The sequence below is a fragment of the Acanthochromis polyacanthus genome, chromosome 19 (assembly GCF_021347895.1).
Source record: "Acanthochromis polyacanthus isolate Apoly-LR-REF ecotype Palm Island chromosome 19, KAUST_Apoly_ChrSc, whole genome shotgun sequence".
Taxonomy (NCBI): domain Eukaryota; kingdom Metazoa; phylum Chordata; class Actinopteri; family Pomacentridae; genus Acanthochromis; species Acanthochromis polyacanthus.
In genome coordinates, this window is record NC_067131.1 from 7,262,041 (window position 1) to 7,275,332 (window position 13,292).

Consider the following 13,292-nt stretch of genomic DNA (forward strand, 5'->3'; position numbering starts at 1 on the left):
CAAAGTCCTTTGGGCTGCAGCCAGCTCTGAAATGTGCGTATGACCCACACCAGCTTCAGGAGTAATAAATCTGTGGAAAGATCCGGCTTCATCACACTGATTGCTTATACCGCTATGACAGCTACACAAGCAGCCTCAAATAAGCCCTGTGTACAGTTATGAAGGTCAGAGAGCTCTAGTAATGTTGATTTCTTTTATGAGCCACCTGGAAATAATAAATTACTGCCTCAGTAAAATGTTGATAAATTCACAGTCTTTTCCAGACTGAACAGGATGTCAAGATGTCAATCAAACAACTACAAAATAAAGCAGTGACTGATGGCAAGTAATGCCAAAAAAAAAATCAGTCTACTCATTTTTATATAGCTTTACCTGAAATGTAGATTCTTGTCTTTTCTATAAAGTTAAAAAAAAAATCACTTTTTGAGGCAAAAGCAAACAGATGGATTTTCCTTTTTAGAGTATAGTAACAGAATGTTAATCTGGCAGCAAGATAGTAGAGAAATACCACTTTGAGGGCAGAATTATTCAGAAGTGAAATCCATAACCTCTGTAAGATTTATCCCTCCTCCACAACTTGTTGGCTGCAACAAGTGATACGTTTCCCTCAGGAGGTGCTATCATCTCAAGCATGCTGCTAGAGATGTAGAAGCCCAAGAGCAAGTACTTACAGAAATTCAATTTCATACTTTATTGTGGCGGACAAATAGTGTTTTTTTCTAGTTTTTTTTTTTTTTATAGCAAACATAATCTACCTTCTGATTTCTAGAGGACAGAGTTAAATGATTATGAACTACAGATGAACACTAAGTTATTTCATGACAATGTAGCCTGAAGTGTCTCATCGAGCAAGACGTGGACACACATCAGGTGTACTCACCACCACATCGCTCCTTATCTTGCCAAAGGTGCTGATCAGATGAGCATAGTGATAGTCGTCCATCTGCCTTAGAGTAGCAGTCATGCTGGCCACGAAGCTCCCCTGGAGACGATAAAGGAGTGCATTCAATACACAATCAAGCTCAAACTGAAGACTGAGGACAGGATGATTCAGTGCCTGGGATTTTTGATGGCTACCGACTAGCTGGGTTGATTGGATCCGAGTACCGAAGCGGACTCGGCCTCCCAGGTTACAGAAGGTAGGCGCCCTCGCTCAGCGGGTGATCTCATTAGCCTACTGCCCTCCACTCCCCAGCTCTTTGTCTCCTGTGATTATAATGCCTGTGAGGTCCCCAAACTGCTGTCTTTACTTTGCAGTGTGCCGTCCTGGCTCTGGTTAGCTCAGTGTACATGTGCTGTGGAGGGGAGATAAGGGGAAAGCCAAAGTGTGGCAGGCTGGGTGAAAAGAGGCTGCGGCTGCCAGTCAAATGTGATTCCTTTGATGTGCATGGACAAAGCCCGATACATACAGGAGAAAAGAACCGGGAGAGCAACTGGATATGTATAGACATGGTTGGAGTTTGAAGCGTCAAAGCTTGGCAGACTGTAAGAAACTCACAGGAATAGATGGCCTACGCAGAGAAGCATCATGATCAGTTATAAAGAGACCAATACGAGAAGAAAAGAAGGGCAGAATGACATAAATTGCAAAGAGATGTCTGTTATTAGCTAAGCAAATATGCTGGGATAGTTCAAAATAAATCTAAACATAATTTGCATAAAAATTTGAAGATTAAGCGCATACTGTAATGACTTCCTATTATCCAGTCACTGCCGCTCCTATGCATTACCTCATCTAGGTAATCAGAGAAAACGCACAACAGATAAGATGGTAATTAAAACTGCTTTGAAGAGAATGCATGAAAGCACTTCCAGATTAAAAAGTTTAATGACTGATAGGCATTAAGATGCACAGACACTACAGGTGACTGTCTATGTCCTCTCCAAAACCTACTAAAGTATACAGTAGACACAGTGCAGTATTATATTTCTGGATTGAGATCGACCTTTTTCCACAACCACAACATACATCTTTAATTCCTAACTTTTAGCATATTAAAGCACTGTCCTGTGAGAAACAGATGTATTGAAAGGAAGTCAAAATAAGCCAAAAAAAAAAATGACATTTTCAAATTTGATACTTCTTTGAAAACCCTACTTTCGATCTCTGACTCAAAGCAAGTGTATTTACAGAAAGATGGATCAACAAGGAAGCTCAGCGCACATTTTAAAGACTTTCATGAGCAGCATCGGAGTCTTGGTTACAATTAATGCAAACCCATTAACTGAACAAAGCACTGGTTGGGACTTAATTGTGTTTAAGAGAGGACTGTTTATGCAGCTCTCATGCCACCGATATAACTCAGCTGCTTCATGGCAGCTAATCCTCATTTGGTTTCGCTGGAGAACTTCTCCTTGAGCTGTAATTAGGCCTGACTCGCCAAAACACAGCAGAGCAAAAACAAATATCCCACGCATACACACTCCTGCCTCACCTGGCAAGTCTTACCTATTCTGGTGTTCGATTTACTGATGTTCTTTTGGTTGTTAGCTTAAGGCGAGCGACAGGAGGAACAAATTTTGAAATCTGACTGCATCAAACACGCTTCACAGATGTTCTTCTCTCTAATCTCAGTCATGCATACACTACAAGACTGGACAATAATGAAACTACCACACTAGAGGATATTATTAGGATTATTGAGCCAGAGGAAGCAGTGTGCCACCTTTTGTGAAATCACAGGGAAACAGATGTAAACAAAGTGGAGACTCCAACAACCTGCAGGAATGACAGTAATGATACTTTGAATGGATCAGTCAAGTATAGATGAGAAAGTGCTAAACAGGATGGGTTCAGCATGGGTTGTTTATTTTTCAGAAAGAACTCGAGGTGACATTTGAAACCTTAACACACCAGATATCTCCTCTGATTATCAGGAGGAATGAAACAGGAATAAATGAGCCGAAAAGTCCTGCAGAATGAGCCTAGTCGTAGCTTTCAGAGTAACACATTTTTATTGACTTAAAGTTTATTAATTTATTTATGAATAAATGTAGTGACCAAGGCCATTAAGATAATAACAAAAAAGACACCAAAACAATCCCTAATGCAAACCTCCATTATTCATGTTTCCTTCACTTTTTCTTTTTGTACTATGTGATGCTGATGACTGCTTTGCTTCCCTTTCTGTAAAGCTTCACAGAAACCAGTGTGACTCATGTTATATTAATATGGAAATGTTTTTTTTTCTCAGACACAGAGGGCAAGAATCCTTCATCTGAAAGGGCATGTAAGCCTCAGTTAGCCTCAGTTCTTCAGCATTAAAAAAATAGAGAGCAGATTTAGACCAAGCCTGATTAGAAGAGAGACAAGGGTTCAATAAAGCCTGCAAAGGTCGTAAAGAAGACACTTTCTCACAATTCTCTATCTTCTTATCCTCCTAACTGAAGAACAAATGTGTCAGTTACTTAATCACAAGGATTCAGATAACCTCTGGAGTTGTAGGTGGGCTGGTCTTGGTGAAAAGATTCACAGCGTAGTTCAGCAAAAGCAGCATTATTCAAAGACTTGGCAGTCACTTTATTAGTAAAGGGAGCAATGTCTTCAAAGCAGGCGGCAGTCTTTAGAAGTCATTGGCGCCTGCTGCAGCAGCTCCCTTCGCCATGCAGACGAGAGAGGCTGTATCAGCTGGAGGGTATCCCGCATTTGTTCATTCTTTCGATCTCTTCAGCTGTGAATGAATCCCCAAGATAAAGAGCCTTCAGCAAACTTTACATGCTGTAAGCCTCAGTGTGCAACTTGCCATAAGGCTCCAATGCTGCATACAGTAGCATAAGCCCGTTAAGCTTACACCCAACATTCAATCAAGACTCCCAACAGCAGAGTCATACATCCGCCAATGCCACTATTGATTTTATTCCTGTAATGTGTAGCTCATAAATGAATCTTAAGCTTCCAAACAAATGCAATTGCAAGGATCAGCTGGCAAATCCTGATGGCAAATTAAATACAGGTGAGGGATCTAGCAACCATATTCTCAGCGTAAGAGACAGGAAGAGAATCTCTACCAGGAAAGGAATTTCAGACCTTTCACTGTGCAGCAATTAAGATCTAAATCTGAAACAGGAGCACATGCCACACCAGCTGTTAAGGCGTGATGTGAAGAATAGAGATGTGGGGCATGAAGGCAAATGGAAGAGTTCAGGTACGCTCCTCTGAGCTCTCCAGCTGTAAGTTGATGGCTGCAAAGTAGTGAAGTGTGATAGCCTCTGCTGTCATACAGCTGACTCTACAGGTGCATCACACTGACAAGTGGCCTTTGGTGTGAACCAGAAGGCCAGCAAGTCCTCTTATGGCTCACCTCTCCATTTTTGTCACTGGGATGAACCCAGTACTGTTACCATGACAACTCTTTTACTTTATATAGGAGAAAGAATAAGAGGAAATAAAATACAGCTGCCTGAGAAAAGAAATACTTGGGGGAAAAAAAGATTTTCCCTGAACAGTAACAAGCAGGCCTATCAATTCTGATTTTGATGTGGGCAATGGAAGTATGTGACACATGAGGAGCACCGAGATGGGCGGTTGTAGAGAAGGGAGAACCACAAACACTCCCACAACTGATTAAAACAACTAAAAAACTAAATAAAATAAAAGATTCAACCTCATTTATTGTCTTTATATACAAGGTCACTTTAAATCTAATTGTTTGATGCTTCCTGCATGTTGTTACTTGTTTGCATTCTAATTTGAAGGCTGAAGTTATTTGTTTTAAATCATTTTATAAAAGGATTTCCTTCATTTCTGATAAAAGTCCTGCTATTAGACTGCCAGAAAGCACAGCAAGTGCAAAAATGTGTTGAATGGATAACAAGAAAATACAAAAGTAAAATGTCTTTGCGTCTTCTTTGTTTGTGCATCATGGTGTTGTCAATGCTGTAAAGAAACAGTGGCTCTACACTCTAGATGTTTTACTATGTACACTTTCAATTTGCTTCCATATTTGTCTCCCATCTGCTCTGTGTAAACACAGCCTGCAGTTCAGCCCAGTTCAGCCAAAAAGTCACTGTATTTTTGTCACATAAGTGTTGGTTGCAGCTGAGTTATTCATGGCTTTTTGATTGCACAGAAAACACAGAATGTTTTATTTTTTTGTGACTCAACCCGTTTAATGAGGCATGTACAGTTGATTGATTTTGATGAAATATCACAATTTTAAGATTTCTGATGGAACAGCACATTACAGACTATCATAAAGTTAAAAAAACAGCCCATTCTTTCTGTTTTTTTTTTTTTTTCCAGTTTCTGCCTCTGATAAATGTAATTGTGGTAACTTATAAAGATAACATGTCTTTCAAACCTGCAAGCGGAATTTGGGGTTCAGATGTCTAGTACACGATTTAAAAATTCTATGTGCAGCAGTGAGGCCTGGTTACAATTTTCATTTTTTTTATTCCACTTTGTACAACCAATTATCATTTAGCAACAAAATTTCTGGTTGGCTCATTAATTGGGACAGTGTCTAACTTTGTGAAGCAAGGACAACTTTTACAGCTGTAAACTCATTAAAGAGGACCCGAACCAGAAATCAGCAACACAACAACTATGCTGACAGCTCTGTGAAGCTGCAATTTTGCAAGTGCAATTTTCAAATAGATGGATGCCAACAGAAGATATACCGGTACCAAATTTGAAACGTCAAAATTCTGAGAACATAATTGTTTTTCTTTGCTACTGTGTAAGTACAGCAGTTACTGAAATTGCCTCAGGTACAGGAGATACTGGACAATGGCAACATGGCTGTGGAAAGGACTGGTGGGGAAAAAACACAACAAACAAAAAACACACACAGAGCTGTGTGAAAAGATATTTGATGTTAGGACAAGTTCAAGGCAACTAACTATGCAAATTGCATGGCAGAATTTGGGGAACAGGAGGAAACACTTCAAATTTATCTAAGCAGCTTTAAAAAACCCACAGAATTCATGGTGAGCAAATTTCAGCTAAAGGCGCCTGTGTAAGTGTTAGCACACTGTATGTGGCAGGTTTAAAATCCATTTGTTTGAACGATTTATTTTTTGGTTTTGAATATGAAATAACTGATATGATGCCCTCCCTATTTACAATATACCATAGTTGCTTACTGAGCATTTTCCATAATGAAAGGAACAAAAAAAATTTCAGCACAGCTCACGACCTCAAATACAAAGATTAGAAACAGGAACAACAGAAACCTACAACTTTTAGATTGATCATTGCTTTGATGATGAAGCACCTGAACAACACGACAAAAATGCTCCAGATGCTTACGGAAATGGTCATTTCATGGCCACCAATTGAGCTGCCATCAATCTTGTGCATTTATCTAAACAAACAATTTCTCAAGCTAAAGAACAATAAACGAAAACTTTACTAGTGATATTTATTACTGAGTCTAGGAGGCACAGGTTCCCCACACCCTGCCTCCATATCCATCTTATGCTTGAGGGTAAATGAAACAGAATCTTAGCGGAAATGAAAAAGCGGTGATTAGAGGGCAGGGCCAGATCCATCATTTGCTACTCTCTAGCTTGCATCTCCCTGATAATTCATCTCACTTTACTGCCTGACAGCAGAGAAGCAAAAATTGATGTTTTCTCCAGCAGTGAAGGGTTGCCCCATTAGCAGAACATTGTTTAAGGCCTTTAATTAAGCCAGTGGGGAAATGGCACGAAAAACCACCTCTGGAGGAGTGAAAACTGCCACAGGAGCAGAGAGAGGGACGGGGAAGAGGATTTGATGACCAAGAGGGATCAAAATCACTTCCTCCTTCTCTATATTAGCTCAAAGCGTGATGCAATCCGAATTGGCTGCCTCATTACAACGGAAATTACACGAGCACACAGAAAAAACCTCACATGGGCATTATGCCATTTGATGTGCGGAGGATGAAGACACTCTTCCTACGCAAACACGAGTGATCAGCACTGCTAAGTCATGGATGGCTTTAGTTGTAAAGAAGAAATATCATGGGAATGAGCAAAGTGCCAACAGCACACTATCAGAGTCCAGTTTCAATTCCCCTTGATTTGCCTCCACAAAGCATGAAGCATTGTCATGGATAAAACTCTGAAATTTCCAGTGGTGGTTTCCTGAAGAGAATTCCAATGAAAAGATGAATGGCATCACTAGCCCCTGACAAAGGAAGAAATGTTAAAAGAAACATACAAAAATGTCTATAATGAAGCACCTTTAACCCTTTAAGCTGCAGTCAATTCCAGCCGTTTTCAGTACAAAAAAATCGCTAATATTCTATTTGTAAATAAAAAATATGACGAGAAGTACAGGGAATATTGGACGTGCATTTCCTTGAAAACGACCGATTCGTGGATTTTATACCGACTTCAGGACATGTTTTGGACAAAATAGTTTATTGGCTTGTGTCGTCTGGATGTAAAAGGTTGGATTATGGCCGTTTTTTGTGGAATATTTTCATCTGTGTGTAATAATGAACCCGGAAATGTGAGTCGCGCTGTGTGCACTGAAGCCGTGTATAGAGAACGGATGGGTGAATATTCGTTTTTTGTTGGACAAATGTGTTTTTCTCACCCGCTGTGGTAATCACATCTGAAAGTGGTTTATACCGGCGGATTCATGAGAATCTAAGCTTTCCATCGGCGTATAGTGTTTGTATAATCGCGTTTGCAGCCATCGGACATTCTTGAAATTCTTATGCAAATTAGTAGGTGTACCGCCGGCGGGACACTGAAGTGCAAAGGGTTAAAATACCTAGTGACAAGAATCTTCTGCATATTTGTCTTGATGTGTTGTAAAAATACACAAAAATACACCTGCTGTTATTTTTTTTGTTTCTTTGTTTTTAACCAACAACTCATACGCATTTTTTTTTTTCCAAATCATGACTCATTTGTGCAATAAATAGAAGCATAATTGATCAATAATTCCTTGGACAGCTGCATGTGTTGTTTCAAAGAAGCAAAATTGACTAAAGTTGTCATGAAGTCGCTGCATTTAGTTTTCTTTCTTACCGTTTTCTGTCCACCTTGTTTTTCGCTATACAACTCTTTCATACACACATAGCGCAAACAAAGAGCAGAAAGGCTAGAAAGCAGCATCAACTGAGCACTTTTCACACTGCTCTGTCAAAGCTGACACATACAATATACTTGGCTACTGCTGCAGGATTCTGCAAGCCCACTTGGCTCCAGCATCGGGCCAACAATGTGGCCGACAAGAGGGTCAGCCAATGGAAACCTGTTATGGGGCAGCTGAAGTCATTCACGCGTCATTTTCTTTTTCAGCAGCAGCAGCGGTAATGCGTGTGATGTCCAGATAAACACTTGAGTATACATAAAGGATTAATAATGACAGAAAACCTGGGCAGCCAGCCATGAAAGTGACCCGCGATGCCATTCATTCAGACAACATCCAACTCAGACAAGCTTGAGGAAGCACTTTCACACTCTAATACATCAAAGCATTATACTTCCTTGAACAGACACCTTAATTTATATAGGAAACCCCATTGAGTGAAGGCCTCTTTCTTTCATAAGAAAGCTCTGTGTGCCAAATCCGAAGCATATATCACTCAGTAGAAAGGAAATAGATGGTACTGACCCTTGCCTGTATAATGTTGGTCAATAGCGTGTAGTGATGTTTTAAAGCCATAACACGCTGTCCAGATAGCACAGATTATTTGTCACTAACACACAAAACCAGCTTTAAATACAACTCAAACAATTTTCTACATTTCTGAAAAAAGTACAGTTGACAATAAACAACCAACCTCAAGTATCCTGACATTTTCTATGAACCTTACCATGAAGGGCTCCTAGTGTCTCATATGTCCTAGGAATGCGGCTTTCATTTTTTTAGCTAAAATACTGGAAGGGTGGTTTATTTTAATATCATTATTGAACAAATGGTTTTAGTCATGTTTTAAATGGCTATTTCTGTGTATATAGCTTTGCAGGTAAGTTGCTGGTGCCCACACCTCCTTCAGGAAGAAGACTCTCTCTGTGTCAGTGACTGATAGTACAGAGCAAAGCAGTTGACTATACAGTAGCTGACACAGAATAGACCAGGACTTTCTGTTGCTTTGAACTTTCGCTGTGAGTGTTAATTTGACATGGAGATACAACAGAATTCACAGCACAGCCATTGTCTTTAACTCGTGTGTATGGGGAATTTGTCTGATAATGCTGCAGTTTTAAAATCAGTGCTTTAGTAATGCACGGCTGTAGCTTGGAACTGGGTTAGAAAGTTGGCCGAATAGGCTGCGTTTTAGTCACTATTTCATACTCTTTCTATTGTCTGACCACAGAATCTGAATTTCTAAATGAGAAAAGCTTTTAAAAATTCTGTATATGTGCACAGAGACAGTAGGAAAGAAGCAAGCAGATGTAAACATTGCTAATAATAATAAAAGTAATCCTCAGGATCTTCAGTTCCTCAAATGCTTGGAGTTCATGAAGACCGTTGTGATCACTCTTGCAGCCAAAAGCACGACATTTGGTGTGTTTTTCTCTCATGGCAGACATTTTAGAGTAAGCAGAAGCAGCTCTTGAAAGTAAATAAACCTGGCTGGCCACGGGGTAGCTCCACAATCTGAATGGCTCACATTGGAGATCACATTTTGATGGTTTTCACCTTGTGTAGTGTGCATAACAAGCATCTTTGATAACTGTGTGCTCAACTTTACTTCAGTGATACGTTTTAAACCATTTCACACTCTAGATGTTTTTATATGGACAGACTTGGAGCCAGCTTTGTACACGCGTTTGATGAAAAGACTAAAAGACTGCAGCAGATGGGGACACACTCTCGCTGACGTATCCGCTAGGCACATTTTCAGCTATGCTTCTCAGACTTGCTGGGGCAGAGCTACTGCACAGCAGTCACATCATATCAGCCTGTCAGCTGACACACACACACACACACACACACACACACACACACACACACACACACACACACACACACACACACACACACACACACACACACACACACACACACACACACACACACACACACACACAAAACCTTCCTGTTCTCTTTTACGATGGCTGAGAGATCTAAGCCACAATAAATTGAGAGCTCTCTTCTCTCCATCGAGTGATTCGGCTCCATATAGATATGACACTCATGTGCCCTGTGTGGATGAATGCACTCACAATCTCAAAAGACAGATTGGTTATGAAGTTGAGTTGTGACTACGGAACCAAATTAAAGTTGCATATGTATTTGGAATTTGTGAATCTCTAGTTTAAGAACAGTTTAGACTAAATTGTTCATTTGAGGGGGAAGTTAGACCGGTTCCTCAGACATCCTACCCATGAGACTAAAACAATGAGAAAACCGTGGAAATACAGATTACAAAGAAGGGAAAAGATACAATAAAAAGACAATTTCCTTACTGGTAATGTTGGCAAATTCTATGCCAATTAGTGGTATGACATGAGTGTGAAAGCAGACTGCGCTGAGAAAGAGTATTGAGAATGGTGACAATGAGAAGAAGACCTTTAGTGCCATTGAATCAGGAGTAACTTTGGAGGAAGATGCACACACAAGGGACGTTCTCATTAAAATGAACAATTTTCTGCAAAAGAAAATTTAAAAAATCATTAAAAAAAATTCAAGAGCATGGAACAAGATCACATGACCCGTTAACCAGCAGTAACCCTGACACATCATTGCATTTCACTGCTGCTTCCAATCTACAATGACATTTGTGTTCTATCACTCCGACTTTTCGGATCCACATGGAATGTGTGGTATTTCATCAGCCTGCTGATGCAGCAACTCATTTTCACTTTGGGTGTTTTCTGGTGGAGGGGTGGGATACAAGCGGGAGTGACAGTATCATATTTGGTAGCAGAATCCAAAGGGAAGACGACAATTTCAAGATGTATGCTCGCCTTGATGCTGTTACGTATATATGGCAATATCTGATATGCCATATATTGCATATTGTGGTGTATACGCCTCAATATAGATGTGACACTGAGGCAGCTGTGTGTGGAAGCCAAAGAGGTCATTATTCAGCTCATTTTCCCTGCCATTAGATGTTTTAATATCACCAGCTGGTGTGTAGAAACACCGTTGCAAATGCCGGTGCATAGAGTGCTGTTCACAAACGCCCGTCTGGCATTTGCAATAGCATTTATAAATGGTGGAAAACTGATACAAATAATGACCTCATCGGCATTCAAATTGTCTCCTTGCTGTGTGGTCTTCGAAATAAGTTCAGAGGGAGGTTTGATGACAAGACTGGTGTTGAGCATACACACGCGCGCGCGCGCACACGCGCACACACACACACACACACACACACACACACACACACACACACACACACACACACACACACACACACACACACACACACACACACACACACACACACACACACACACACACACACACACACACACACACACACACACACACAGTGCCAGAATATTGGGTTTCATGTCAGCTCTCTAGATCAGGAAAATGATGGTTAGATGGTTTTTAGAAGGTTTGAAAGTTGAACCAACTCCAAACTAACTCCAGCTCAGAACCAGTGCCTGCTTTGCGTTGGTGGAAAAGGGTTAAGTGGCATTATTGCAATTACAGACTACTCTTGTGCCACCAAGAAACCAATGTTAAATTTTTTTCCCATAATGTGCAAAATCAAATTACACCTCTCAAGAGGAAAACAGAAATGTTCCTAATAAAGACAATGGTAGTGCAGCCAGAAACACAAACAACTCAGTAGTTAAAAACAAATTACATAATCCATAAGTCAATATACAATCCCAAAAGGCTGAAAGCAAAAAACTGAAACTGAGTTTGACCACAGGACCATCTGTATTGTACATGCAAGTGACAAGGACATCAAACTAGGGTCCCCTGGGGCGACTTTGGCTTTGAAATAATGAAATCAATAGCAGAGGAGAACTTCAGTGCTTGAACTTGTCCACTGCCACCACTTTATTCATCTGAGAAACAGTTTGCTTGGACAAGCAGATCACTGAGCAGATTCCAATGAAATTAAAAAACCAACCAAAAAACAGCACAGCCTATTCCATCCCTACATACAGTGGACATCCCGTCCCCAAAGAATTCCATCCATTAAACAAATGCCACTACACTGAGTTCAAATGTAAAACACTTCACAGGTACCATGATGTTCCAAGGTCAGATCTTTACCAACGCTATCCAGCTTTCTCCAGCGTCAAACCTGCAGCGTGTTGCTGCTTGACAGAGCAATAACAAGGATGTGAAGCAGATGTGTTACTGTCACTCCAAAACATGAAGCCAGCCTCATAAAACTGCAGTTGTGTTGTGAGTGCAGTGTTCAGCACCTGGAAAGTGCAGTCAGTCAAGAACTATTTTATGTCACGTTGTCGAGAAGTGAGATGAGGCGAGGGGTGAACAAAGAATAGCAAAACTTTCTATTGTGTGTCATAAAGGATTTGGCTGAGAGAGCTGTGAGGCAGTGGTAAACAAGGGAATAGGTCTAATAGATATAAATGTGAACTGAATCTGGGACTTAGCTGTAACGCATTTATATCTCCACTTTCATTCGCTAAAAATCTTTCGAAATCTTCTTCCACTGCTGGATCAGCTGTCCAGTTGGCTGTGACTAAATAGTGTACTTAGTAGCCACCGAGCTGTCAAATATTTCCTCTCAACAATATACATGTAGAAACATATGAAGTGCTCTAACCGCTAAGGGAATTTAATAAGATCCAGTGCATGGAAAATGTTTTCTAAGCACTGGATCTTCCCTGCAGCTTATAATTATATTTAGCATTCAATCATTCAATGTCATCACTGTGACAGATATCTGGGGTCACAAATTTGTTTAACGCCCAATGGAAGCTGCTAAATGACCCAATAAATAACAAAAACACACAACAACTACTTTGATTTAATGATGATGAGAAAAGATTTCAGTGTCATAAGCAGTATCTCATAATAAGAAGTGATCCAACAGAAAAAAATTCTTAACAATTTAGTATCTGCAGGGAAATACACCTAATGAGAAAAGCAAGAATAATAACAAAAATGTCACAAACAAGATGTAATAATGATAAGCATAATATTAAGAAGAAAATGGCTTAAAATGTAGAGAGACAGCTAATATATAAAACTTGCTTTTACTTAAAAAAAGATGAATGCATTATGGTTTTATCACAGTTGGCAGGCGGATTAAAGCCGATTTTCATATACGGCTGTAAGGTTTTGAATTCATTTCCAAAAGATGTTTTTATATTTGATGTGAAAAAATTCACTGCTGAAATTTTTAAATACCCTTACATTTGATGAATATGCTTTAAATTTTCCCTCAAAATGCCAGTTA

The 13,292-nt window shown here is 39.9% G+C and overlaps 1 protein-coding gene across 4 annotated transcripts in view; it reads right to left on the reverse strand.

Annotated features, from left to right (window-relative positions):
* The window catches only part of dock1 (dedicator of cytokinesis 1), a 195,380-nt gene that overhangs the window by 59,536 nt on the left and 122,552 nt on the right, over positions 1 to 13,292 (reverse strand). For all 4 annotated transcript variants that reach the window (XM_051939303.1, XM_022194177.2, XM_051939305.1 and 1 more), the window contains one exon: positions 881 to 982. In XM_051939303.1, coding sequence (XP_051795263.1) covers positions 881 to 982 — 102 coding nt within the window. The remainder of the gene's footprint in view (positions 1 to 880; positions 983 to 13,292) is intronic.